The 27,635-nt window shown below is 43.7% G+C and overlaps 1 protein-coding gene across 1 annotated transcript in view; it reads left to right on the top strand.

The window, feature by feature from the left end:
- The window catches only part of MMP24 (matrix metallopeptidase 24), a 51,162-nt gene extending 24,488 nt beyond the window's left edge, over positions 1–26,674 (top strand). Inside the window, exons 5-9 of the mRNA XM_035548288.2 lie at positions 3,274–3,435; positions 16,846–17,060; positions 19,575–19,713; positions 21,620–21,886; positions 24,115–26,674. Coding sequence (XP_035404181.1) covers positions 3,274–3,435; positions 16,846–17,060; positions 19,575–19,713; positions 21,620–21,886; positions 24,115–24,452 — 1,121 coding nt within the window. The 3' untranslated portion in view covers positions 24,453–26,674. The remainder of the gene's footprint in view (positions 1–3,273; positions 3,436–16,845; positions 17,061–19,574; positions 19,714–21,619; positions 21,887–24,114) is intronic.
- The last annotated feature ends 961 nt before the right edge of the window (positions 26,675–27,635 follow it).

The following is a 27,635-nucleotide window of genomic DNA, read 5'->3' on the forward strand; positions in this document are numbered from 1 at the left end:
ATGACCAGAAGAGCATCAAGCTAGACTAATGGTCCTCCCTCCTGAGTTTTGCTCCAAAAAGTTGGACATTAATAAAAGAGTACTATTCAGACAAAAGCTGTGCAGAACACAGCCAGAGACCTTACTGTGTATTCAAGAACTGACAGAAACAATCTGAGAGGTCCAGGCTTCTTTGAAGGCTGCTGCAGATCAGCTAAATTTCCACACTGTAATGGGTAACAGTGCACAACGAGACATTGCAAGTCCAACCTAAGGGTGGAGATAGGACCACCATCAGGCAACAATTTCAAAACTTGATGCTTTCTTTTTAAAGTAGATCACAGCCTACCTTTTGAAAAGGAAAATGAGCAATATGTTCTCTTTCATGGTGTGAAATTCCCTACCTTTTACAATGGCAAAGAGGACTTCTGCAAGTTTGCAGATGATGTACAGTTTTGAGGGGTGGTTGATACACCAAATGGTGATGCTGTCATTCAGAAGAACCTCAACAGGCTGGAGAAATAGGCTGGCCAGAGCTTCATGAAATTTTCCTCAAAGAGGAAAGCAAAGTTCTGCACACAGGGAGGAATAACCCCAGGTACCCCATACATGTATGAGAAAGTAGCTTTGCAGAGAAGGGTGCGGGGGTCGTGGTGGATACGAAGTTGAACATGAGTCAGCACTGTGCCCCTGCAGGACAGGCCAACAGCACCCGGGGCTCCATTAGGAAAAACATTGCCAGCAAGTCAAGGAAGGTGATCCTCTCTTCTCAACAGTGGTGGAGGCATTGTGATGCATTGTGTCCATCTGGTGTGTTGTGTCCAGTTCTGGGCTTCACAGTACGAGAAACTCAAAATTCAAAACCCAACTGGATACAGTCCTGGACAACCTTCTTTACTTGACCCTGCTTGAGTTGGGGGGCTTGGACTAGACAATCTTCAGAGGTTCCTTCCAACCTTGACCATTCTACAAGTCTGTGCAATTCTGTTTTCCAACTGTAGAGCGAGCTGGTATTTGTTTTGGGCAGAAACAAGTAATTGAAGGCTATTAAAACTGAATTTAAATGAAGATAGTATCAGATATTATGCTCCTGATAATGCTTAGTACAGTCTATGTAGCGGTAAGGGACTTACGTAGATTTATATGCAGACTTACAGAGAGGTAAGTTCTAGACATGCTGTCACTACAAAGACTCTTTAGATACTTCAGCAAGGGATAGAATGCCACCAGTTTGGTGAGGAGAGTGTCCAAGCACTTAGCATGGGCACAGCCCTCTTCTCATTAAAGTCAGCTCTCTGCTGAGTGACCTTTAGTTGGAATCCCATGTGTGAATAGTTGTGGCAATGAAAATTATGTTTTCACAAGCATTTAAGTGATACAGGTAACTAAGTCCTTTTAATTGTCAATAGGACCTTGAGTCTTTTAATCACTTTTGAACATTGGGTGCATTTTCTAAGCTTGAATATTTTTGAAAACTCATGAAGAATCATCTGTCCTCCAAACTTTACTATGAAACTACTTAATGAATTTTATAACTAAGATGTTGAACATTTTATTGACTTGTTCTGCACACATCAAATTTTCCAGCAATGGATGAAAAAATACAAAAAGTAAGTCCCCATTTGGATTTCTAGAATACAGAAAGTCTGGTATTTTAAATACATATATGGCTAGATTTTAGCCCACCTATTTCTTTGGATGTTTGTATTTGAACAAATGTGTTTGAACATTTATTTGAAATGTGTATTTTAACATGGCAAGTGCATATTCCCTCCAACTCAAATGTTCTGATGATTTAACCATTTTGGTGTGGTATGTATAACCAGATAAACATTATTTGCTATTTACTTTTGGTAAGATGTCTTGAGATGCTGGCAAAGTACCCTGCTCTGAAGATTTGCAGGCCCCTGATTCTATGTTATCACATTTTCTTGGATTACATGAAGCAAAAAGCATTTAAAAAGTGGAGATAGTTCTACACTAATCACTGTTTTACACTCCTGTCTGGGGAAACTGGGAAAACTCCTGTCTCAGGGACACCTCAGCCATGAACACAAATCTGAAGACTGTTGCCTTTCTAAGATAGGTGTGGTTTGAAGATGCGTGAAATGGAGATGTGCAGTTTGGAGATGCTGCAAAGCAGCCACTGAGCTGCCACCACCAACTGTGTTTTCCTGTGTCTGATTGCCAATGCTCTTGGTCTGTGCCTTGCAAAAAACAAAACAAAACAAAAAAAAAACACCACAGAGAAGGCCAATTCAACAATTCAAGCAGGGGGAAGGGCTCAGGCATTTGATTGACAGGGAAGCTCTTATTGTCGGCTGCGTCTTCACCACCTCACACAGACATTGCTTGTGTCACCTCCCATGTCAAGATGCCCTCAGGACATCCAGGGACCACTCTAGATCAAGGAGATGGGGGACCCAGATCCATGGGGCTGAAGAGGAGTATATGTCTGTAACAGAGAGCTTAAGGTACCCCCAAATTCACCCTTCTACCAGATAGGGCTCCTCAACCCTTTCTTTTCCTGTCAGGAACATGTTCCTTCTCTTCTCCATCCTTCTCTCTCCTGTCTTTGAGATTCAACCGAGTGTCACCAGCCTTTTCCTGTGTGGCTCTGCCAGTGCTCACCTTCTGCTGACATGGCAGTGCCAGGAGTCTAGCAAAGCAAAGCACACTGAGAGAAGCCTGTGCTAGAGGAGATGGGGCTGTCCCTTGTACCACAAGTATGTGGTGGTGAGTGTTAGCTCTTGTCTTCTGTGTCCCGCCTCCTCCCTTCATCAGCCTGGCTGATGCATTACAGGTGTCCCTTAGGATTTGGTGGTCCAGATGAGATCAGAGGACGGCATGGGAGCACCCAGAAGGGGTACCAGGTTCCCTTCCTGCCATATGCCTTTGCTGATTAGCAGACTGGCAGCGCTCTCACCTTTCCTGGCAGCACTGGGATAAGGAAGCCATGGTATCTGAGCTGCCTATTTTATTGGCCATTTTCTGTGAACTACAAAAGAGTCTACAGCCAGTATCCATACACTCCAGGCAGCTGCCTGTTTTAACTGCTCTGAAGGTGCTCCATGTGGCCATTGGTTAGGAGTCTCCTGCCCTTTCTGTGATGATGACTGTTAAAGCCACACAGACTTTCAGGACTAAAGCCATCTCCGGGAGTTGACACTGACACTGTGACCTGCTGTGCAGTAGGATAGAAAAGCAGTTGCTTCTTACATGATGAGCAAGCAGGGCTTGGGATTGTGTTGAGCTGTGGCTGCATACTAAACCAGCTGTGCCTTCCTTCCACAGGGAACGATCTCTTCCTGGTCGCAGTCCATGAGCTGGGACATGCACTGGGTCTGGAACACTCCAATGATCCCAGCGCTATCATGGCTCCTTTCTACCAGTACATGGAAACACACAACTTCAAACTGCCCCAGGATGACCTCCAAGGAATTCAGAAAATCTATGGTGAGCAACACTATCCACTCATCTATTTACACTGAGCCTGAGTGTAGCAAGTAGTTTACAGATGCAAACAGGTAACACTCAAAATTTTTCCAGTCAGGATGGATTTCCTTCTGTGGCTTAATGAGACCTGTTTAAAACCCTTAATCCACAGACAAATATCAGATGGTTGTTCCAGTGGCAATATCTTTGCACAGGTCAGGATAACCAATGATCTCACTGCTGCTTCATCCCTCACTCTGTCTGTAGTATCAAGGACCAGTAAAAAGGGAAATAATGCCAATTGCTGTACCCAAGGGTTGTCTGTTAGGAACAGCCAGCACAAATAGAGGGGAAGAATGTGAAGAGCCTGGAATATCAAGGAAAGTAAAAAGTATTTATACCACCATTTTTTTTCTCCATATACAGAAGGTAGGGAAAAGTAGTTTGGATCCACTTAGGGAACACTTCTTTTAGTCTCCTGCTGAAATAAAAGAACATCATTGTACAACATGCCACAAAGTTGTGGGTCAAGGAAATGAGAGAGAAAAGGAGATGGAGGGATTATGGGAAAAAGCCAAGGGGTAGGGGATGTTATGGCACCATGTGATAGGGTCATGGATATCAGGGTATGAGGACAGGGATTTCAGGGCGGGTTGGCTGGAGGAAACTGGGAACGGGGAGATGCAGGTTTGAGGAGCCTCTGTTGAGGGCAGGCTGAGCTAGAACATGCTCGCTGTGAGGCTGTGAGGCGCTGAATCTGATGTAGTCCATGGTAGTTTGTGGACAATGCTTTGTCAAACATGCCTGATTTCTTTCTTTGAGGAAAGTACAGGTTTATCCTTACATTTACCTTATGTAGCTATGCAATATTCAGAGCTGTATAACATCTGGAGTAAAATACTAGCTCCCAGTACCATTAGAGCAGATATTATATGAATTAGACATAGGAAAAAGAAAAAAAAAAAGAAAACTTGTTAGATGGTTGTCAGTGGGAAATCATCACAGAAAGCTGGTGTTTCTAAGGGATTGCTGCTGGGGTCAGCAGCAGACCCAATACTAGTCAGCCTTTACATGAATAATCTGCCAATGAATTTTAAATTGCTGCTAATAGAATTTGTACCTGTAAGACTCTAGAGAAGTACAGAGAGACTTCAGAGATCTAAACTGTATGTCAATTGTTTTAGTCTGTTTTTTTGTTTGTTTGTTGTTTTGTTATGTGGTTTTTTTTTGTGACTGGAATGAGATTCATTTGTCCAAATGTAGACATAAGGCCATGTCTCTGTCTGGACTAGTTTCCCTGACTCTTGTCTAGGCAGTGGGAAAAAACAAGCATTTGTATGAGTGCAGTTCATCCTCTCTGTAAGGCAGATATTCAAGTAAAATCCACCATTTAAAATAAGATGGCTTGAAGTACACCCAGGGGGAGCTGGCTCTTTCCATTAGTGCAACTGAAGATTTCTCTTCAGTGTTCATTAACAGGATGAAGTTGTATGGCAATTGTCGAGGTATCATTTAATTATGCATACTTACACACACTATGTACACAGATACTCTGGGTGAGTAGGCTCTGCATGGTTTTGAAATAAAGTGCTGGGGTAGCAGGCATTAAAGCTTCATTAAATATTATACCTAAGCTTTCATTTCTGAAAGCTGCTATAATGTCACTATGCTGTTTCTATTTTGAAATACTGATTTACTTCCTGTGAATTAGAAAGGGGGAAAAAAAACTTCATATCTGACAATGAAAGTGCAATCAAGAAAATATGACTGGTTTCTCTATTTTCAGATACCTTTTTGGAAAGGAAACAGATGAGGAATTGACAGCCATATTTCTTCCACATTTGTGGTTCAAGCCAATATCAGTACAGCTCAGGCAGGGCCCCAGTGCCCAGGGCTGGGCTGCAATGGGGTTCCTGAGCCCATGGATAGGGTGGGCCTGGAGATCATGGATGAGGCTGGTCAAGGCCAGTAAGGCCTATTAGTGTCCTTTGGGGGCCAACAGTTTGTGAGAGCACTGCATGGCCTCTTGCGCGTAGCTGTAATGGAGCAAAGAGCTCAGCACTGTACTCCCCATGGCTTAATGGCACCACTAGACTTCAAATTAGTTTTCACTTACCTAGTGACATTAAACCTTAGCCAACAACTAAGTTTAAGATTCTCCTTATGCAATATATGCTTAAAATTCAAACTCATGTTGAAAAAAACACTATGAATGAATTACTATCTGGTGCAAGTAGTAATCAGGAATGAGTTTGTTGACTATCATGAAATCATGAAAGGCTTATCTCTGAGGTCTGTGAACTGAAGTGCATTGGGGTTGGTGTTGCTAGTTGTAGAGATACCTAGCCCTGCAGGGAGAAAAAGGAGCAGCTTCTACATTAGGATCTTTGCTTCTCCAGCAAGAGATAGCACAGAGCACAGAGCTCTTAGCACAGAGTGCTCTGTGCCCTTAGCACAGAGTTCTGATCTGGAAACTACAGATTAGTTTAAGTCTAGGTCTTACTCTTATGGGTCACAAAGAAAAGATGGAAGATGCAGGTTTATGTTTCTCCCTGGAACAGGAGATATGAGAACAAATCCTTTCATCGGAGTGCCTTAGAACTGAGAAGGGCCTGCTGAAATATCTTTCTTCGTAGCTTTAGCAGGAACATTCAACTAATGTGCTTTATTTCCACAATGCCAATCTGCCTCATCTTGCCTTGGGGATGCCAAAAGCTCATCTATCAAGCACCTATCCAAAAACCAAAATGTCCTGCTTTGACACTTGACAATGTGATGCTTTGACATTTTCTACAGAGCAGCAGCATGTGCTCAATACATATTATGTAGGAGCATGCTATGCAAAAGTCATAAGTCAAAAGTCAATAAGTCATAGAGCTAGTGCATTGCATATAGCACCCTTTTTTTAAAAAATAAATTCAACTAAAATCTCCAATTTGTCATTCGACTGAATTTGCTAGAACAAAGAACAAGGCTCTACTGAAATTTAAGTTCACTTTGTCTTCTTTTGACAATGATGCACTTCAAATGTGTTTTTATGTTGTATCTCTATTTTCTATCCATTAGAAAAGTATATGTCTAAGTCTCTCATACAATGATTTGTTGCATGATTAAGTTATTTTCTGATGGATTTATTTCAAAACTCACCTAGAGAGACAGCAGGTGATAGGAAATCTGATTTGTGCTTTGCTCTGGTTGGTATAAGGTCAATGTTTAAAATGTTATTTCCATTTATGAGCTAATGAAAGGGGCACCAGCTCACCATGTGTGACAGAGTGGGCTGTAAAACAAGTCAGCAGGACTTCCATCTTCTAACAGGTGCTTTTTGAAGCTTGTGCCTTGACAAAAAAAGGGAAATGCCATGACTGTTCTTTGTATGTCTTTTTCAGAAAGATATCTCCCACTGTACTTTTGTGCCTGTGTTATGAGTGGCATGGCCAGGAAGGAATTAAACCGCAAATAATACTAGTGCGTAGGTCCTTTGGATATTCAGTTAAGTTGACTGCCTCTTTTACATGTTCTAGCGTTGAAGTCAGGGCTGCATGCAGATACCATGCAGATGGAGAGAGGAGGCATACTCAGCCATAGCATTGCCACATAACCTGAACTGATCATCTTTCAACACTGTTTCTTCTGTTCTTCATGTCCTGCTTTAAGCACCGTTTTGCAGTGGGCTGTGAAGCAGCCTCTCATATTAGGAGTGACCCTCCTAACACCATGCCTGGGGTACAGAGAGGTCAACATGAGGTGCAGAAAAAACTCATATCTATATGGATACTTGAAGGTGGTAAACCAGGCCATTACCTTCAAGGGCTTTCTGAAGCCTAAGGTCACAAAGGAATGGTCTGCTGTCCACTCAAAGACAGACCAAATCATTAAGCCTGGAGACAAGTTCAAGGATCTCAGTGCTCCCAAGTCCTGCTGAGGACGTTAGCCTCACACATTTTTTCCACAGCCCAAGAGAAGATCTCCTAGTCAGTGCATGTGCTGCATCCCATGAGGGCTGAAGTCTAGGTTGATAGTGAAAACCCTGCCAGTGGCTGTCCAAGGAACAGATTAATCACCACTGGACAGTGCCACCTCTGACATCCAGGTATAGATGATCAGCAGATCCTGAGCAAGTAGCACCTTCTTCTGGTCCCTTTACTCCTATGCAGCAAGCATAGGTTTCACAACTTAACTCACCTTTTTCCCAATGGCTTCCCATAGAGCAATCCTAGATCTATATAACCTACATTTACGTGTGAGATGGCTTGTGATGAAACAGCAGAAAGACCTGTTGCAAAAGGCTCTAAGCTCCATGCGGCAACACTGCATTGTGAGCAGGACCATCAGAGCAAGCTTTGCTGTCATGCAGGATCTAGAAACATTCGTATTATGACCATTTTCTGATAATGGCCTCTGCAGGTGGTAAGAGTATGGAGTAACACCAATGACCCCTATGATTGATGATTTTAGATGATTTTAGTGATTGTGAGACAGAGAAGCATGTTGTGCGTGATGGATTTGCATGCCTATAGTATATCTCCCCATGCCAAATGATCAATAATGACAGTCCTCTGCAGCACTGTGATGGATGTTCATCTCCTGAAGGACAAGTACCAGAAGACAGAATTTGGAAGGGTAATTTTCACATGCAGAAATGAAGTACCTGCTCTGAGAGATCCCAGCTCTTGAGGACAGAGTGATTCTCCCTGTGACTGCTCATTCCATCTAGAGCTTCTGCTTTGCAGGGGCAAAGAAGGTGAGTTTCTGTGCTTGGTGAGCAGGTGGATGAGCAGTGGCAGGGACAAAGGTGGTAAGGTCCAGGTGAGTTGGAAGCAGACTGCACGCTATCTTACAGGTGAGCCCAAGGTCACACAGTTCCCAAAATCCAAATGCACTGCGAGCCCTGGAGTCCCAGCAGTGTGGGCTTCAGAAACGTCAAAGGCCACACAGATGCCACCAATGAGATCAACTGTTGTGAGGTGTTCTGCTTGTACTAAGGTACTAGTCCTCAGGACAGTAGTACAGAGGTTTCCAAAAATATTCATCTCAGTATTCCTTTGAAAACCTGTTACCATCTCTCCACTTCATTGGCAAACTGACAATACTATTTTCTTTCAAAGCAAAGAAGATAAACAGTTTTTTTTTCACTGTGTCATAAAAGAACTAAGGCATGCAGCTGATCAGCTGGTAGTATTATCTCTCCCTGTGTTATCTGTGCTGGAAGACTGACTGGTAATGGTAGAAATAATAGTGCTGCTTTTATTTTCTCTCTCTTTTTCTTTTTTTTGATGGTATGATTAATCCTGTCTCCTTGCACTCTTGCACTCTGTTGAGTGCAGAGAATAGAAACAAACTGTATCCTCCTTCCCAGTGACCCTCCATCCCGTGTACTTATGCAGCAGCAGCACCCAGAAAAGCAATTGAAATGAGCATCTCTTTGAGGACTTAGGGGTTTCCTATACTACCATCAGCCTTTCTACAGCCCCACTTGTGTTCTTCTAGCATCCCTGAAACAACACAAAGTGCTAGAGGATGCTCCCAGATCTGGGACTTTTAGATCCGTGCTCCACAGAGGGCAGGAGAAGGACAGCATTTGTCAATAAGAGAACTGAAAAGATCTGTCATGCTTACACATCTCTGGCATGCTACAGAAGTACCAGATTCTCTCCCTCTGTTGCTTCCCTTCATGTTCACCTTTCCTTCTTTCTAGCGACTCTGTTGGATCCAGAACAAAACATCGGATTCCACCTCTGGTGCATCCACTGAGTCTCACCTGCTATACACCAGGTCTCCATTCCCATTCTTCCAAAATGCAGGCAGGGAGTAACCACCTGGTCCCCTGTGGTATCCATGAGGCCCACATGACCCATGGAGGTCTCAGCCATGATGCAGGGACTCATCCGCAATCACGCTGGCCCTGGAGCTGCACACCTTGGGCTTGAGAGGAGGGAGCTGGCCCACACTGACTAGCTGTCCCCTGGCAAAGCGGGGAGCTCACCCTTCTTAGGAGCTTTCTCAGCTAAAGGAGGAACACTGCTTTATGGTATGGCTGGGCAGGAAAAACTTCTTTCATCCTACAGATTTTTCTGAGTACAAAAAAATGCTTTGTTTTGAAGTGGAGTGAATGTCAGGCTTCTTAATGTTTGTTTTTTTTCCAGAGGGAAACTGGGCTGCAGGCACCACATCTGGAGCATCTTGCAGAGCCCTAAACTCTCATCCTTCTTCTGCCTAAGGTCAGCCCAGGAATTTTGGACCCACTTTTATTGACCCCAAAGCAGAGAACTCAAATGCAAGGTGAATCACCTTGTTACAGAGCCCAGGAAAGCATTTCTTTTTGTTTAGAGCAAGGATTTCAGCCATGGACTCCTGTCTTCCAGGCAAGTGCTCTGTCACCTACCTGGGTATCAGTCGGTCATTCAAAGGATGTCTGCAGAAAGGGCGTGAGAAACCCTTCCTGCCACCTAGTGATGCTCACAAGGACCCAGCTGCCCAGCTGCTGGGTACACTGTGAGTGCTGGGGCTTGTTCTGCAGACTGTAGTGCACTTTACCGAAGATAGCCAAACTAGCTGAAATTATCCAGTTCCCTTTAACTGCTGAAATTTAACTTCAGAAGATCAAAGAGCTCTATGGACAGGATTACTAGGAGAGCAAGGGAAGTGAGTCCTTCCTGAGTGCTGAGCTGTTGTGGGTGGACCATCTCTCCTCCCTGAGATAGCTCATTGGCAACTAGCACATTTAATATGATCAGGGACCTCTCTCCACTGCTGTGGGGTCTGCAGAGCATCCCAGTGTGTTTCTCTCACTCTCCCAGGCTCCTTTGGATCATACATTTTGATTTTCACCTGAAGAGCCTTTCCTTTGTACCTGCATAGATGGCTAAGTCCTGAAAAAACATGTACCTCACTGTTTTACAACCCTAAGTTCCCTGTATTTTATTCAAAAGCCTAACTTCCTGGCTGTAGTCCTGTTGGTAGTCTTATTCCTGGAGTGAATATTAAGAGAATAAAGAAGTACCTTTGTTTGCAGGTGGATTGTTCTCTCCCCTGACCTGAAACAAAGGATGTCCTCTGCACTGGCAGGCTTGGAGAGCCGCTTGGCTCACGCAGAGCTGGCCCTGATGGATGCCAAGCCGTGCAGGATGCCTCCAGGCGGGTGTTGTGCAGTTGAGGGAACACTCTGTCAATAGCCGGGAGGACAGTACAATTATATTTTGTCCTCAACTATCGACACAGTGGCTCCTAAATGCCTCCTCTCTCTGTGTTATCTTCACAGGTCACCTTGGTATTCAGATGGTCTGCGACAGAGGAAGCATGAAGGGAGGAGGCTAAGTGCCAGTGGCGGAAGTCACACTCCGAAGGTGATCTGCTGTGACCCAAAAGCTTTCTGACTTTTTTTTTTGCCTTGGTTGTGATAGAGAGGAAGAAAGTCTTCTTCTCCACACAGTGTCTGTAAACTCCCAGCAAGGTGCCTCCCTGCAGAGCAGAGTTTCTGGCTCCAGGGGGTTTCTTGCCTGCTTCTTGTGTGGGAGTGGCTGTAGGGTCAGCCCCAGGGGAGGGTTTGGCCCTGGTGCTGGAATCACACACAATAACTAGGTGCAGACCCAATGACCAGGTTCAGGCTCAATTGCAGACCCAAGCAACAGCCTCTCACTTAATTTTCTCTCAATGAGATTTGCTCTGACTGATTCTCTGAAGTTGCTTGGAAATGTAGTGATAGAGGCTGTGATTTGTGTGCAATACTGCCTAGTTAGTCATATCAAGGGTGGGCGTAATCAGTTTCCATAATAAATACCAAGGTGCCAGCATTTGTTAAGTAACTCTGTTCATGGTCATCTCTGCTGCTCATAACGCTGTTACATCCTGCCCTTAGCCGTCTATTTTGAAGGTAGGTTACAGTCATGACACAAATGTAATAGTGATGATTGGCAAACTATATAGGGTCTATTCATTCTGCTTTTGTGCCAGGTTGGGCTCCAAAAGTGGCTCATATCTTACAAGAGAGCATCTTTCTTCAGCAATGGGCAGGCTGTGCTACTGCTTTCCATCCCCCTAACTGTAGACCAAATTTCAGTCGCATCTTAGGATTAATTAAAGCCTTTAAGAGTCTCAGGTGCTATTTTAACTTCCTTCTTCACTACAGAAGACTGTGACTTTCGGCACATAAGCCTTAGAGAGTTGAATGTGACTGCTGTCCTGCAGCACGGGTAGGGTAGGCTGTAGCCTGGTGTACGAGTGGTCCTCGCTTGTGAATCTGAGCCCTTGGTGTAAAAGAAAAAGCACCCCATGTAAACCTTCATCCCCATGGGAAGGCCCTCAAGCCATCCTTTTGCCCAGCCACATTCTGTACTCCAGAGACCTGCCTTTAAAGCATCTAAGTGGGGCATCTCACTCATCTTATCCCTTGTTTAGGGAGAAGAGAACCGAAGCCCAGGGATGCCACCCCTGGGCCTGCCACCTTGAAGTTAGGTGTGGCAGCAGTCAGTGATTGTGGATCAAGGCCAAGCACCTGCTCAGAAAACCAAACTACAAGAACGGCCTCTCGCGTTCCTTGGGAAAGATGAACCAATTCAAGTTCTCCAAACCCCAGCTGTAAATGAAAGGCAGTACTTTTAATTCCTGGGGTACCTTTTGGCTGGAACAGTTTTACTAAAAATTGCAGTGAGCTTTTCATTTCTGGTTTTCTCTCTTTTTAATATTAAATATGCTTAAAAACTAGCATAGTTTGAACATGAATGAAGTATGGATACATGCTACACAGTAGATGACACAAGATGGTTTCTTAGTCCTTCCTGATGCAGTAAATCTGTGAAACAAGAAAGGGATTGTTTTTACTAGCTGCAGTCACAAATACAGCTACCGGGTGTCCAGCAGCAGGTATACCCTGCAGATCTTTGAAACTGCTGAAGCTGGAGTCCACAGCTTCTCTCTGCACTGCACATCCCCTTGTCCCCTCTCATTGTGCACATTGCTATTTCGTTCTTACACAGCTCTCTTTACTCTAGGAAATGAAGCAGTTTTATTTCCTCTGTCACTTACACTGTTGGTCTTTTTTGTAGTGGTATAGAAAGCATTTGGGCTGGAAGGGTTCTCCTGTGTCTCTAGTTGGAACTCCCACCTGCAGCAGACTTTTGCCAACACTACTTGACTCCATTCATGGCTTTCTCTAGTGAGCCCTGAAAGCCTTCAGGCTGGAGAGTCCACCAACATCTTTGGGCAATTTTTCCCAGTGCTGCTCCACCATCCTGTCTTGCTGCCTTTCTGCCTGTCACAGTACCTATCGCTAGTCTGTATGCTGAACCAGAATATCCCATTCCCAAATTGCCTGATTTTGCAGAGTTGCCTGTACTCGTATAGTTTTAATCCATTTCATTAATGCTCTGTTTTGTTATGGTTTTGATTCTTTCCATGACAATTCAGCTGTTCTGACAATTTAGAGATACTCATCTAAAAACAGACTGTTTTGTTGTGTTTTTTTTAATTATCTCTGTAAACAGGATTTACATGCCGTAAAAAAAACAAACAACTGTATCGTTAATTCACTGAATCTTGAATACCTCCAATGATTGATGAGACATTAAATTTATAGTACATGATTACAACACTATAGTCCCTATTCTGCACCATATATCAGCTTGTGTGTCTTTTTGACCTGTCAGACACATTTAACATTAGTGTCTTTAGATGCTATTCCTGTCTCAGCCTTTTTTGCTTTGAAAGAGAGTTTTAAAATATTTTCATCTCCTCATCTTATTACAGTCATCTCTATAAAACTGTATTCTTGCTCTCTTCTCTCAAAGTGTGGGTTGTTGTAAGTGTGGATAATATTATTATTATTTTTATTTATTATTATAAGTGTGGCTTATTATTTCTGGAAATCCAGAGTGGCTGTTGATTTCAGCATTTCTGTCCATTTGCTGTGTCTGAAAAGCAGAACAGCCCAGACTTGGCATTCGCAATCCAGCACACACATACATAACACAGTGACTTCTTGGGTCCCTCCCAGACAATTCCCTCTGGCAGCAGGTGTTCCTCTCTGCATTGCAGACTGCTGCCCATCTCACCCTGTTTAAAGGCAACAGTACTGCTTGGAGCCCTCCCTACAGTCATGCTGTGGATTTACTTCTAGCTGCTTCTTAAAATACAGGGATCTTTCCAGGTGTAGACTTTGTGCTGAAACAGTTGGTGGTCCTCCACAAACTACCGAATAGGTGTCTTATGAAAATGCTCCACCATATCAATTAAACTGGCAACCAAAGAAGCTTTTCTGATCCATACATGGCAACAGAAATGCATCTTTGATTTGGTCAGCACGTTAGCCTCTTGCAGAGCGGGGAACAAATAACTACACCTCTGTTGCGCTATTGTAGCAACATGTTGCAATCTCGTTTAGAAAGGTGAACTTTGCAGCAGTCTGCTGGCACAGGAATCCAAACGAGATTTTGCAACATATTTGGGCAGACAAAACAGGCCTCCAGTTTCTTGGCCCATTTAATTTGTCAAAGCAAGAGCTGAAGACCGTGTTCCCATGTCACTGCTGAACAAACCAGAACTCTGGCCTTCAGTGTATAAGATCAGCCTGGGACCTTTCCGCATTCCCATCCCTTCCTCTGGCAGCATGTCCCACTGTACCAACTCAGTCCTACTTCCATGAGCTTTCCAGCCTAAATCAGAAGTGCCAGCTAGTGTGTAGCTCATTGCAGGAGTTGCTTTTGCACATACTTCACATGACAATACGTTGCCTATGGCTGTATTAGCAAACAACATCTATGGCTGTTAGCAAGAAAAATACTAGCACATCTGTAGATGCAGCAGTTATTTAGGGATGGTGTTATAGAGTGCTGAGGACTTGACACTTACTCTGTAAGCATCTGGGGGAATGGGGTTACTGTGGATTATCTCTAGCCTTTCCCTGTGATGCCCATTTGCAGCTGCAGTATCCTAGATGTGCTCCTGAAATGCGTTTTTCAAATTCAGCTTCATCCAAAAATAATTTATTTAATGCGTTTTGATGTGAACGAAGGCACAGATATTGAAAATGATTGAGAAATTCTCTTCAAAAGCACACACCTGAGCTCATTGGAAACACTAGTGTAGATGCACCCATACTGACCCATCCAACAAGAGGGGGAGGCGCTAATCCTGTTGGCTCCTATGACAGGCAGTACCTGGAAATCTTTGCTGCATACCAGTTGGGGAAAAATTCACAGATCATCAGCAATAGCAGTATCACAGTTTGGGAACTTGATTTAAGAGAACTTTATGGCCTGCTAAGATACTGGGCACTGACCAGCTAAGAATGGAGGAGAATGAGAAATATAAGGTAACAGTGTAATATTTTTATTCATTTAATGTAGGCAAATTATCTGACAGCTTTCCAGGAATAATTTTACACAGAGAATCCTCATCTAAAGAGTTTCCATGAACAATATTCAATGTCTTTTATCATAGTTCTGGAGTAAAAGTAAATAAAAACAATTGTTATTAAAAATTAGAGATAGCACAAAATACCACATGGTAAGGACAAGTCATCTTACAGAAATACAGTTATCCATTTGCAACACTTTATAAAATAGCTGAAAGACTTAAGTTTCAAGATCTCAAAACCAAAAGACATTGTAGCAACAGATGGAATCGGTCCATTTAGCTCATTAAGGGAACTTTAAAGTTCATCCTTATCAAGATCTATAAACGCTAAAATGTTGAGAGACTAGAGATAGAAAAGGAAAAAAAAAATACCAAATCTAAACCTGCACAAATTCAGACAGTAGGTCAGACAGATTTCAGAAGTGACAGGGCTTAATGACTGGAACAATTTGTGCATTACATATTTTATGTAATATCTTGAAGTTTGTAAAGTTTGAAGACTTGAAGCCCAAATGAGATGTCTCTTCCTGGATAATATGCTGTAGCTGCACCAAAAACACTAGACTTGTCACAGGATTTGCAGCTGGAGGTTTCTGGCCTAATTAGGCAGGAAGTTGGACTATACTATCTGAGTGGCACTTTCCGAACACAACATCCGTGAAACCTATGGACATAATTCTTGTTAGAACCTTAATAACAATTAAATGTGATGACTTTCTCTGATGACTTCTTTGTCACTATCTGTGATGATTTTCACTGACCCAGTCACCCTTCTAGGACATGTTAAGCACTCGTTCATTATAGGAACCCTTTGAAAATGTAACATTTAAGATCTAAGTTGATATGTGAGCTTGGAGACCCAACTATCATTTTAGGCACCATAGTTCAGAATGTTCATCTGCAAAACTGTTCTGATCCCACAGGTGCGTAGCCTCCATGAGTATCTAAATCCTTACTAGTAGATTCCTTCTCTGGCTTTGGGCAAGATGCTCATTCTTGCAGTGGCCTGTGAGGACAAGCCTCACCCAGTACAATAATATGGCTGATGTGAAGCACATCAGTGCTTGAACCCCTAAGACAGTGAGACTGATAGCAGTCAGTCCCTGTTCTGCCTGGTGATGGAAGTTTTTTTACTGCAATCTCTTTACATAGCTGCTTAAAAATCACTTTTCAGAAAGAGATGGAAACCATAATCCATGTCAATAAACAATCAAATCAAATCCTATTCGATTACATCAAATGTAAAACTTGCCAAATCTCTTGCTTCTTGTAGCCTTTTGTCATGCTAACTTGGGGCTGTCTCTGAGAAGCAACAAGAAATCTTACCATGATTTTCTTAATTAGGTATGGACCAGATTCTATCACTGTTAATGAAATTTTCCTGTGGGACAGTCATTTCAAAAGCAGACCTTCGCTCCAAGTCTCAGCTGCTTATATTTATTATAGTTCTTTACATTCTTGCAGCCCTGTAAGATCCACAGAATAATCTGGGTAAGGATCAAGGGGAAGAGCTGTGCTTGTGGGGGGGGGCGGGCATCATCTGAATGACAGAATGAGAGCAAAGGCCCTTATCACGGTTGTTCGTTGGAGTTCCTATGGTGTTCTGAAGAGGAAGATTAGTGACTAATCTGCGATAAAGTAATTGCCTTCTAATTTCTAAATTCCTCTGCAGTTTCCCTTAGTTTGCAGCAGTATCTTCAGTATAACTTTTTTCTGGTTGTTGTTGTTATGGACTAATAAACATTTCGGTTCAATGGCTATTACGTTTAATTTCATTTGGGAATGTGATTGGTGTGCATCCTCCTTTTATCTACAGCTTCCTTGGAAAGACCTACAAAAACATACTGTCTCTTCTTCAGTTCTTATCCCTTGTTTGTTTTGAGACCTCTTTCATGTGTGTATACATCTTGTTCTGCTTCCCATTTCTAGGGAATGATCTCTTATGTGTATATAGTTCATAAAGAATATATACGTTCCTCGCAACACACTTCATCCAGCCTGTTGCCTTTTAAAACCTGAGGAAAGCACAGAAAGTCCAAAACTGCCCACTTCACTAATCATTTTTCTTTTCAATTCTAGGTCCTCCTGTTGAGCCCTTGGAGCCAACCAGGCCTTTACCGACTCTTCCTGTTCGCAGAATTCACTCGACTTCGGAAAGAAAACACGAGAGACAGCCACGACCTCCTAGTCCTCCTCTAGGTGACAGGCCATCTCCTCCTGGCATGAAACCGAACATCTGTGATGGCAACTTTAACACTGTGGCTCTCTTTAGAGGAGAAATGTTTGTTTTCAAGGTACTAAAAATTCTTGCTTATCTCATGGATGGCTTTCTTTAGTTTCATTACTGGAAAAGATGAATAAAAGTATAAGGTAGTTACCATTACATTTGAAATGTCTCTAAAGGTAGCTCTGTTCCTCTGAGGCTGATAAATGAGTAACATTAGAAGGAACTGTAAGCAGACTGGCTTTGTAATATTTTGAAATGATGCCTAATGGGATTTACGGACTAAACAGAATTTGGTGTCTGTTCACCAAAAAGTGAACTCATCAGTGCCTGGTAAAATTATGGAGAAGTTGATCCTTGAAGTTCCTGAAGCGCAGTTGGGGGACAATGCAGTCATTGGTCCCAGCCAACATGGTTTCACGAGGGTTAGGTCCTGCCTAACAAATTTGGTTTCCTTTTATGATAAGATCACCCATCTAGTCAATCAAGGGAAACCAGTTGATCAAGGGAAACCAGCTGATGTGATCCTTTTGGATTTCAGTAAAGCTTGTGACACAGTTTCCCATAGGATCCTACTGGACAAAATGTCCAGCATACAGCTAAACAAAAATGTCATACGATGGGTGAGCAATTGGCTGATGGGTAGGGCTCAAAGGGTTGTGGTAAATGGGGCCACATCAGGCTGGCGGATGGTCACTAGTGGGGTCCCCCAAGGCTCCATTTTAGGGCCAGTCCTGTTCAATGTTTTTATAAACGATTCAGATGTAGAACTAGAAGGTGTTTTGAGCAAATTTGCCAATGACACTGAACAGAGTTGTGGACTCGGCTGAGGGTGGAAAGGCCTTGCAGAGAGATCTGGACAGATTGGAGAGCTGAGCGATCACCAACCGCATGAAGTTTAACAAGAGCAAGTGCTGGGTCCTGCACCTGGGACGGGGCAACCCTGGCTATATGTACAGACTGGGTGACGAGACGCTGGAGAGCAGCCCCGCAGAGAGGGATCTGGGGGTTGTGGTTGACAGCAAGTTGAATATGAGCCAGCAGTGTGCCCTGGCAGCCAGGAGGGCCAACCGTATCCTGGGGTGCATCAAGCATGGCATTGCTAGGTGGTCGAGGGAAGTGATTGTCCCACTCTGCTCTGTGCTGGTGCAGCCTCACCTTGAGTACTGTGTGGATATTTGGGCACCACAGTACAAAAAGGATGTGAAACTGTTGGAGAGTGTCCAGAGAAGGGCTATAAAGATGGTGAATGGCCTAGAGGGGAAGACATATGAGGACCAGCTGAGGTCACTTGGCGTGCTCAGCCTGGAAAAGAGGAGGCTGAGGGGAGACCTCATCGCGGTCTACAGCTTCCTCACGAGGGCGATTGGAGGGGAAGGCACCAATCTATTCTCTTTAGTGACCAGTGATAGGACCCGCGGGAATGGTGTCAAGCTGAGGCAGGGGAGGTTTACGCTAGACATCAGGAAGAGGTTCTTCACTGAGAGGGTTGTTGCACACTGGAACATGCTCCCCAGGGAAGTAGTCACTGCACCAAGCCTGTTGGAGTTTAAGAAGCGTTTGGACTGTGCACTTAGTCACATGGTCTGAATTTTTGGGTAGACCTGTGTGGTGCCAGGGGTTGGACTCAATGATCCTTATGGGTCCCTTCCAACTTGGGATATTCTATGATTCTATGATTCTGTGAACTGGACACATTGGCAGAAAATTTGGAGACCATTAATCTGAGAGAGAAGCCACCCTTAAAGACAGAAAGCAATGCTAGTAACAGACAGGGATTAAGCCTCATGGCCTCCAGAGATAGCATACACCAAACCCTGGGCTTCAGGGAATACTCAACATACTTGCAGCTCTTGGGGATTTTGAGTCAACCTTGCTCATAAAGTGCAGCCAGGGAAGAAGAGGCTTTGCTCGAAGACCTACGTTAGATCACCTTGCATCTGGAAAACCATGGTCCTGCTCCCAAAATACCCGAAGCTTTCACTCTGCCCACTGGGTATGAATGTGAAGTGGGAAATATGGAAGGTTATTAAATGCACAAAACACATCAGCCACAGAAAATGTCTGAATTGAAAATTGTTGAAGGCCAGGATGGTATTTGGAGAAGTATCACAGACTCTGTCCTCCTCTTACTCTTCCCTGAGCATCCACTATGGCTTTAACTAATGATCTTATATCTACAGGGATATTTAATAACTCCTTTGTGCCTATGGAAGTTGTGTGTTTCACACAGTCACCAAGTGGCATACACTGTATGGCTGTCCTAAGGTCAGATAGTTGAGCAACAGCTCTCCTGGGAGGTCATTACACTTGTAACTGTAAACTTGCTTCCCTCTGCTTCTTTTTCTTCTCCTTCTGTCCACCCTTTTTCACAGTACCAATAATCATCTTGTTACCCTTTTGGCTGCCATCTCCCTCATGAAGTGCTTCCCTCACTGGAATTGGTGTTGGGCAGCATTGGAGCTCTCATCCAAACCAGGACTTCTGCCTTTAATGGCTACAGGCTTAGGCATGGATTAGTAGTGCTTGATGCCAGATCGCAAGATGAAAGTACTCAGTCTGAAGAGCTTTCTGATTTTCTCAGGATCGCTGGTTCTGGCGTCTGCGCAACAACCGGGTGCAGGAAGGATATCCCATGCAAATTGAGCAGTTCTGGAAAGGCCTTCCCGCAAAGATTGATGCAGCCTACGAGAGGTCTGATGGAAAATTTGTTTTCTTCAAAGGTACAGTATATTTCAGTATGAGCCTGCTACACCTGCTTCGCATCACACAATTAAAGCATTAAGATGGTGAAAACAGGTTCACTGAATCCCTGTCCTTTTCCAGGGGGGCACTTCCAGCAACCAGTTTCCTGTTCCACTAACCAACTTATCAGCTTTGATTTCAAATCAAAGAGGCAGAAAAGATGTGTCATTGCACAGCAGAACCAGCGCCTCTCCTTGCTCATTTGCCAAGTGCAGACTGCTGCAGAACAGTGCAGATCACTGGTGCTGCGCGGCCTCCTATACTGCTAGCCTATATACCATCGTATTCAGGGACAGATCTGCTCTCCTGGGTCACAGTCTGCTACAAAGGGAGTTCAGTGTGTCAGTCAGTTGCAACTTGGGTTGAAAGTTCAGCTACAGGACCTACTGCAGTCTTGAAAAAATCTCTATCCACATGCAGAAGTGCTTGGGTGACTATTTGCCATGCAGCTGAGTCACACAGGGCTCATTTTCTCCACCCTAGAGGCACTAGCAATGGTAGTTGCTGTGACAACACCCCTAAAACATTTTAGTCCAGTAAGCAAGGTGGGCTGTACAAGAATAAATGGAATAGGGAGGCTGTTAGCACAGACCTGTCTTTTTCTTACATATTCTTGCTGCATTTTTACTAATGGTTGTTAGTCCTTCTAACAACTGAGCCAGACATAAAAGTTCTCCTTTGATTTTCACCTTCCAGTGTGATAGCCGATCCTTAACATATTCCTTAGTGTGGGTTGGCCTTGCCAGGACAATCTCTGCATAAAGCTAATATAGTTCAGTAGATATTGGCTTCCACCAGGTAATGAGAAATAGTTCCTGTTTCTCAGGGAATGTGAGGCTCCTGCCTGTCTCCTTGAACATATTGTGGCATGGTGTTGGAGCTTCTCCAGATACAGGGCAACCCCAAACCACACTTCTAGACAGGTATGAAGGTTTTGACACCTTGATCAGAAGAGTCTGGGGAAATACTAGGAAGAATGTAGTCAGTATCCTTGAGGAAGACCTTTAATTGTGGCCACTGCGCTTTAATCAAAGGCTTCCATTAAACATCTGTAACAAGAGGTTGTTCATAATGAGATCAGTGAGGCATCAATATGGCTAGTTGACTTAAAGCATGTTGGTGGCTTTTATGGAAGGTAGATGGCACTTGATTTATAGTCCTGGTCCTTGTTCTAGTGTAAGAGGGGCACACAGCTGTTTCCTACACATTGTTTCCTGTCAGTGCAATGTGAGCTTCTGTGTCATGATCTGCTCACATCTTTTCGAGGTGCTGGAAAAATGTGTTATGGGTGCTTTCTCTAAAGAGTCCATATGGCCATCTTTATGTGAGGCCCATATCAGCTCCTTGCGCTGTGACAATTCCTGAACATAATCAAATTGTAAGCAAGGAAGAGTAGCTGGAAAGCATCACCGTGCCCCTGTACAGAGGCAAAGTACATGTGGTCTTCTAATATACTGCATGCAGCTTCAGTCCCTCAGCTCAGTAAAATGTATTAAAACTAGAGAAGGCTCTAAGAAAGGCAATGGAAATTAGCAAGAAGTATGGACTGGCCTTCTACAAGGAACAATTAAATATCCTAGAACTCCTCAGCCTGAATGAGAGCTGACAAAGGCAGGATGTGAGAGAAGCCTTTTAAATCAAGACTGGCCTAGAGAATGTGAATGGGAAAGCATTGTTTAACATTCCCAAAACAAGAGCTAGAGAGTGTCAAATGAAATCAAAAGGTTTCAGGCTTAAAATGCCAAGGAGGAACTTTTCACATAATACAGTTAAGCCCAGAAGTCACCACCATGCTCTGGTTCAGCGTAGGTGTTTTGCATTTGTATCACTTTAACTACTAATTAGGCATACTCATTTGTTGCTTGTGTCCTTGTTCATCTCCAGGAGATAAATACTGGGTTTTTAAAGAAGTGACAGCAGAGCCAGGATACCCACACAGTTTGGTGGAGCTGGGTAACTGTCTGCCCCGGGAAGGCATTGACACGGCTTTGCGCTGGGAGCCTGTAGGCAAAACCTACTTCTTCAAAGGAGACAGGTATTGGAGATACAACGAGGACAAGAGAGCAACGGACCCAGGATACCCAAAGCCCATCACTGTGTGGAGAGGAATCCCTCAGGCGCCACAGGGAGCTTTTATCAGCAAAGAAGGCTGTATGTATCTGTAATCATTATACAAGTTAGGTCAATAATATCTCGTCTAGCTTAGGAGTTGGGTTGTTGCGTTTGGGGCGTTTCAAATTTTTCCACTGAGGTAGGACTCACATCTCAGGCTGCCCAAGGCCACAACGATACCTGCAAGCACAGGCAGTCTGCAATTCTTCCTGACCCTCATCCCAGCCCAGGTACCTCCAAGCCACTAAACCACATTACTCTTAATACTAGCAATTTGGGTTGGGAAAAGGACTTTTCTGGTTTTGCTTCCACAACAGTCCCTAACCAAGCATTGCCAGGCTATGACTGTGAGGATGCCATACCTTATTTTTTTTTCCTCCTGTTCTCGTAGCTGTAGCTAGCTCAGTTGCTCTCTCCCTATTACAGGTTCCAACCTTCTGGATGTACTTTGAAGTTAGACATGCCCTAAGCATGGGTTTGGACCTCTAGAGGCTCCTTCCAGTGCATTTCTTTCTCTGACTTGAAGATTTCTTCCTCTTCCTCCAACTGAGGAAGAACTAACAGAAGGGGTTTGTCCATTGAGCCCTTGTTTAACTTGAGGGCTGTGGTGTGAGACAAGGGCTTTAGGGTTGGGCTTTCCAATACATCTGGAATACTGCACGACAGCCAGCCAAGCAGGAGACTAGATAAAGGAGAGCCATCACTTTCACCGCTGTTCCTTTCCCTTTCCTTTCCCCCCCCCCCCAATCACTTAAGAGTGATTAAAAAAGGAATCTTGGAGTCCTCTGTAGAGATGAGGGATACTTCAGACAACATGTAGCATAAACCATCTGCCTGTTATTAGCAGCAGGACAAGACTTTCTTAACTAAGTCCAAATCTTTCAGATTCTGTCATCAAAAGGACTCGTTTTATTCAGTATTTGCTCTCTCAGATGGGGTAAAGAGAAACACTTGTGTATCCATCCAAATACTATCACACCCAGGCAAACACTGTCATTCTTCAGACTGTTAACAGCTTGGTAATGATGAGTAAATATTACAGATGCTTTAGTAAAAAACAAATCACTGCAGAACACTTACGTTAAAATTTAGGTGGAGAGAAGTGAGGTCAGTATTTTTGTTATTCACAGCTTAAATCCTGTCATCAGCTTGTCTTGGCCAAGGGGAGTGGTGTTCTGTGAGCAACATAGCCCCCACAAGCCAAACAAGAAGTTAGGACTTCTCAAATCATAGAATCGTAGATAAAATCAGGATTGTTTGGGTTGAAACTGGTCCTTAAGGATCATTTAGTTCCAACCCCCTGCCATGGGCAGGGACCCCTCCCACCAGCCCAAGCTGCACAAAGCCCCATCCAGCCTGGCCTTGGGCACTGCCAGGGATGGGGTATCCACAGCTTCTCTGGGCAGCCTGGGCCAGCGTCTCACTGTCCTTAAAGAACTTCTTCCTTACAGCTAATCTAAATCTACCCTCTTTTAGTTTAAAGCCATTACCCCCGTCCCCTCACTATACCCCCTGACAGAGTCCTTCCCCAGCTTTCCTGTAGGCCCCCTAAAGGTATTGGAAGGCCGCTGTGAGGTCTCCCCAGAACCATCTCTTCTCCAGGCTGAACAACCCCAACTCTCTCAGCCTGTCTCCATCGGACAGGTGCTCCAGCCCTCTGATGATCCTCGCAGCCCTCGTCTGGATGCACTCCAACAGGTCCATGTCCTCTTTATGTGGGGGGTGCCCAGAGCTGAACACAGTGCTCCATGTGGGGTCTCGCAAGAGCAGAGCTGAGGTGGGCAATCCCCTCCTTCGCCCTACTGGCCCCACTTCTTTTGATGCAGCCCAGGATATGGTTGGCTTTCTGGGATGCAAGCACACATGTTGAGCATCCCATCAACCAACCCCCCCAGGTTCCTCTCCTCAGAGCTGCTCTCAATCCATTCTTCACCCAGCCTGTATTTGTGCTTGGGATTGCCCCAGCCCAGGTGCACAACCTTGCACTTGGCCTCGTGGAGCCTCATGAGGTTTGCACAGGCCCACATCTCAAGCCTTTCCAGGTCTATCTGGATGGTATCCCTTCCCTCCAGTGTGTTTCTTCTTCTAATCAGGCTCTAAAAATGTCATCTTATTTCCATGGCTTTGGAATGCCCTAGATGAATGCACTCTTGACCCAGAGAGCTACCACCCTCTAGCCTTTCAGGCTCTCTGTACATCCTCACATGTGCACAATTTAACCTGTTGGAAATGGTGTGATGAGAAATATTCTCTGTTTTGTCTCCTAGTTTATACTTACTTCTACAAAGGGAAGGAGTATTGGAAATTTGATAACCAGCGGCTGAGTGTGGAGCCAGGCTATCCCCGGTCAATCCTCAAAGACTGGATGGGCTGTAACCAGAAGGATGTTGAAAGAAGCAAAGACAGGCGCCTTCCTCACGATGATGTGGATATTATGGTGACAATAAACGATGTGCCTAGCACTGTAAATGCAATTGCAGTTGTGATCCCTTGCATTTTGTCTCTGTGTATCCTTGTCTTGGTGTACACAATCTTCCAGTTTAAAAACAAAGAGGTGCAGCAAAATGTTGTGTATTACAAAAGACCTGTCCAGGAATGGGTATGACACAGTCAGCTGCACATTTCAACTCATTGATCTGATGAGGATATGGACAAAAAAAAAGCATTAAAAAGCCTACCAAACAAAACTACTTCAGTGACTTACAAGTTTTGGACATCCTGGGACCGAAAGAAGCAGAAAAACTGGAAAAAATGCAGGCAGCCTTGCAATGTGGAGCCTGATTCCTTCTAACTGCCTCAGTCATGTCAGTCTTGGTGTGCCCTTCTCCACAGGCTCACTCTGCAAACATCAGAGACTTGAGACTTCAGATTTTCTTCAAACGTTTCAACTGACCTGGGAAACTTCCTTCAGTTCCCTGCATCAGTGCTCCCTGTTAAACCCAGCATTCTCCAGTGTAGCTAAACCACCTCTGAACAGAACCATTTTTTTAATAGCTGTCTCATAAATGAATTAAGATCATGGAATCTATGAACAGGAACAATTCAGTACTGTAAGAAGACATTCTGATGCTGAGCCATTCTAAAAGATCTTCTTTGTTTATTACAAAAAACAGGGAATTACCTGGAAACAATTTTCCAATACCTGCTGGTCAGATGTTTTGTACATTCATAACTAATCGATGCTGCCACTCAGCACAGTGCATGAGGAACCATTAAGTACTCCAAGAAGTAAATGAGTGCAGAGCAGAAGCTCAAGAAGCACCAAAACAGACACCGTAACGTTACTTGGTGATATCAAGTCCTAGATTGGGACAATCTAAAGACAAAAAGTAATTGAGTCTAAAAAAAAAGGGGGGGGGGGAATATGCTTTTGTTTTGGGAGCCATTAATGAAATATTTAGATGTTATATGATGTTGTTTTAAGCTCCCATCAGCCAGAAACAATGAACCAATAGTTACCAGTATAACGAAAAATGTACAGACGTAGACTGCACTCTGCCCCTGTTAAGATGCTGGGAAAAGATGAATTGTTGTTATGTGGCATGTGTAACTAGACCGTGGAATTTGTATGTTGGGTTTCAGGAAAATGGAAATGTTTTTTCTTTGGAGTGAGGTCGTCAGTATATTTTGCTGAAATAGTCAAGATACCGTAAGAATTAGGCCTGTTTATAAAACTAAATCCAATCCCTGTAGATGTTACAAACATCGTATGCCTTTGAAATTTGTTGTTTGTTTGTTTTTGCTCACTTCTTCACGTGCAAGTATTTGGCAAGGACCAAAGGAAGCATGCTACACAGTAGAATGAGTTCGTCACTAGCCACATTTGACAGAGCCATAAAAATCAGGTAAAGACTATATATAAACCTGAACTTTCAGTTAGTAACTTTTCACAACTCTCTCCCCACAACAGTAGCTTCTGCTTATCCCTGTTACAACTGTAAATGGTTTCGGATTTTGTGTCCTAACCACAAACTTAGTCCATTTTCTTATTGATGCCGATACTCCTACCATGTTAAATAAGAGCGGAAGAGTCTCTTACAATGCAATCTAACGGTGAAGTCCTGCCCAGTACAAAAGTGCCATTCATGTAAGCGTATGAACTGCTTTGCACGCTCACTATAGGGAATAGGTGATGAGTGTAAGCCCTCTGCCTATAACTGTAACCTTTTATTCAGTGCAATGGAAGTTCAATGCACAGAATGTCCAAGTAGTATAGAAAAGTACAGCTCCATGTCAGCTATGGAAAAAAATCCAAGGATTTTTATTTTCTTGACAAACATGCTATAAATATTTGTAATTACAATGATGAGGAATGAAGAAGCAGAAAGATTGGTAGCATTCTGCATTTCTAACTAGGATTCAACTATTGCTATGATTAAGCCAGATAGACAAATAGATACTTCTTAGTGAAGCCCGCTAGGACTGCATAACGTGGTCCCAAACTGTATTTTGTCTTTCATAATTAATTTCCATAGCCACGCTGTTTATTGTGTTTAAAAAGTATTACAAACATATTATGAAATAAGTGAGAAGCTAGTAGATGCAAAACTGAATTTTAGTGAAAAAATGTGGTTATGTCCCATGATGGATGAAGGAGTGCAAAGGACCAAATGAAATCAGAGCTACTAATTAGACACTCCCCCCCACATGCTACTCTGTATGTTGCTATGTGTACTATATATGTGGTAGAATGCACACTATGAATGCCACAGCCACATGGCACATCAAACTCATCTGTACGCTGCCATCTCTTCTGGGACCGTGACAGCCCAAACCTTTGAGCAACTTCCAACAGCCATCATTAAAAAAAGAAAAAAAAAAAAAAAACCTAGAGAAATGTCTGTTTTTGGTGGTGTGGGGGAGGGGTGTTTTTTTTTTTTTTTCCTACTGCCCAACTGTAGATATTTTTCTTCAAAATCTTATACTTAGTGCCAAGTTGTACAAGTAGCGTAGCATGTGCATGATGCTGGTCTGAAGCAAGCTCAACTGTTTCCTCAGACAACTATATATTGCCCTGTAAAATCAGGCACCCTACTGCAATAAGGTAAGCCTTCTGCCCTATAGTGCCAGAGTCCAGTGTTCCATGAAGAACTGATGCTTTAAAGAACTGGAGAAATAGTTTGGTGCCTTTTATAACCACCTTGTAACTGGCTGCTGATGCACACTGAACTGCTTGTTCAGTGCACCCGCTGGGTGCAGGTAAATGTTATATATTTGTCCGTGATTTCCAGGGGCATAAGATGTTTCTGTAAGCATTTTAGTTGCTGAGAAACAGCCCTCAACAGCTACAAGCGTTGGCACTTGGGAGGGCTGAGGCAGGTAGGTGAGCAGTTGGCCAATTTACTCTGCAAGTACAACCCAGTTCACTCCATTGTCATCTCACTTTTAGTTAGATTAACACCTGCGCAATCCTGGAGTGACCTGGATCCAGACACAAATGTTAATATTCATGTAGGGAACAGTTCTTATATTCCCATGTCTGAGCTTTTTGCTGAGATCCTGTCCAATGCAAAACAAGCACATCACCCGAGTACTGACTCAGCATGCCTTCCATCAGCACCTCCAGGGACAGGTGGCCATGTTCCAGTTCTTGTCCGGACACACAGCACCAGGACACATTGCCACCACAGGGGTGCAGGGAACATCAGTGCTTACTCAGCTGATACACACTGCCCTGCAGTATGGGTCATTTGTACAGAAGAGAGTCCTGGCATGCTTACCTTGAGCACAGCAGTTTCAGCTCCTCCAAGGAGCAGCCCATTTTTTTTTCACTCAATTTTTTTTTCCT

Source organism: Cygnus atratus, chromosome 16 (assembly GCF_013377495.2).
Source record: "Cygnus atratus isolate AKBS03 ecotype Queensland, Australia chromosome 16, CAtr_DNAZoo_HiC_assembly, whole genome shotgun sequence".
NCBI classification, from domain to species: Eukaryota; Metazoa; Chordata; class Aves; order Anseriformes; family Anatidae; genus Cygnus; species Cygnus atratus.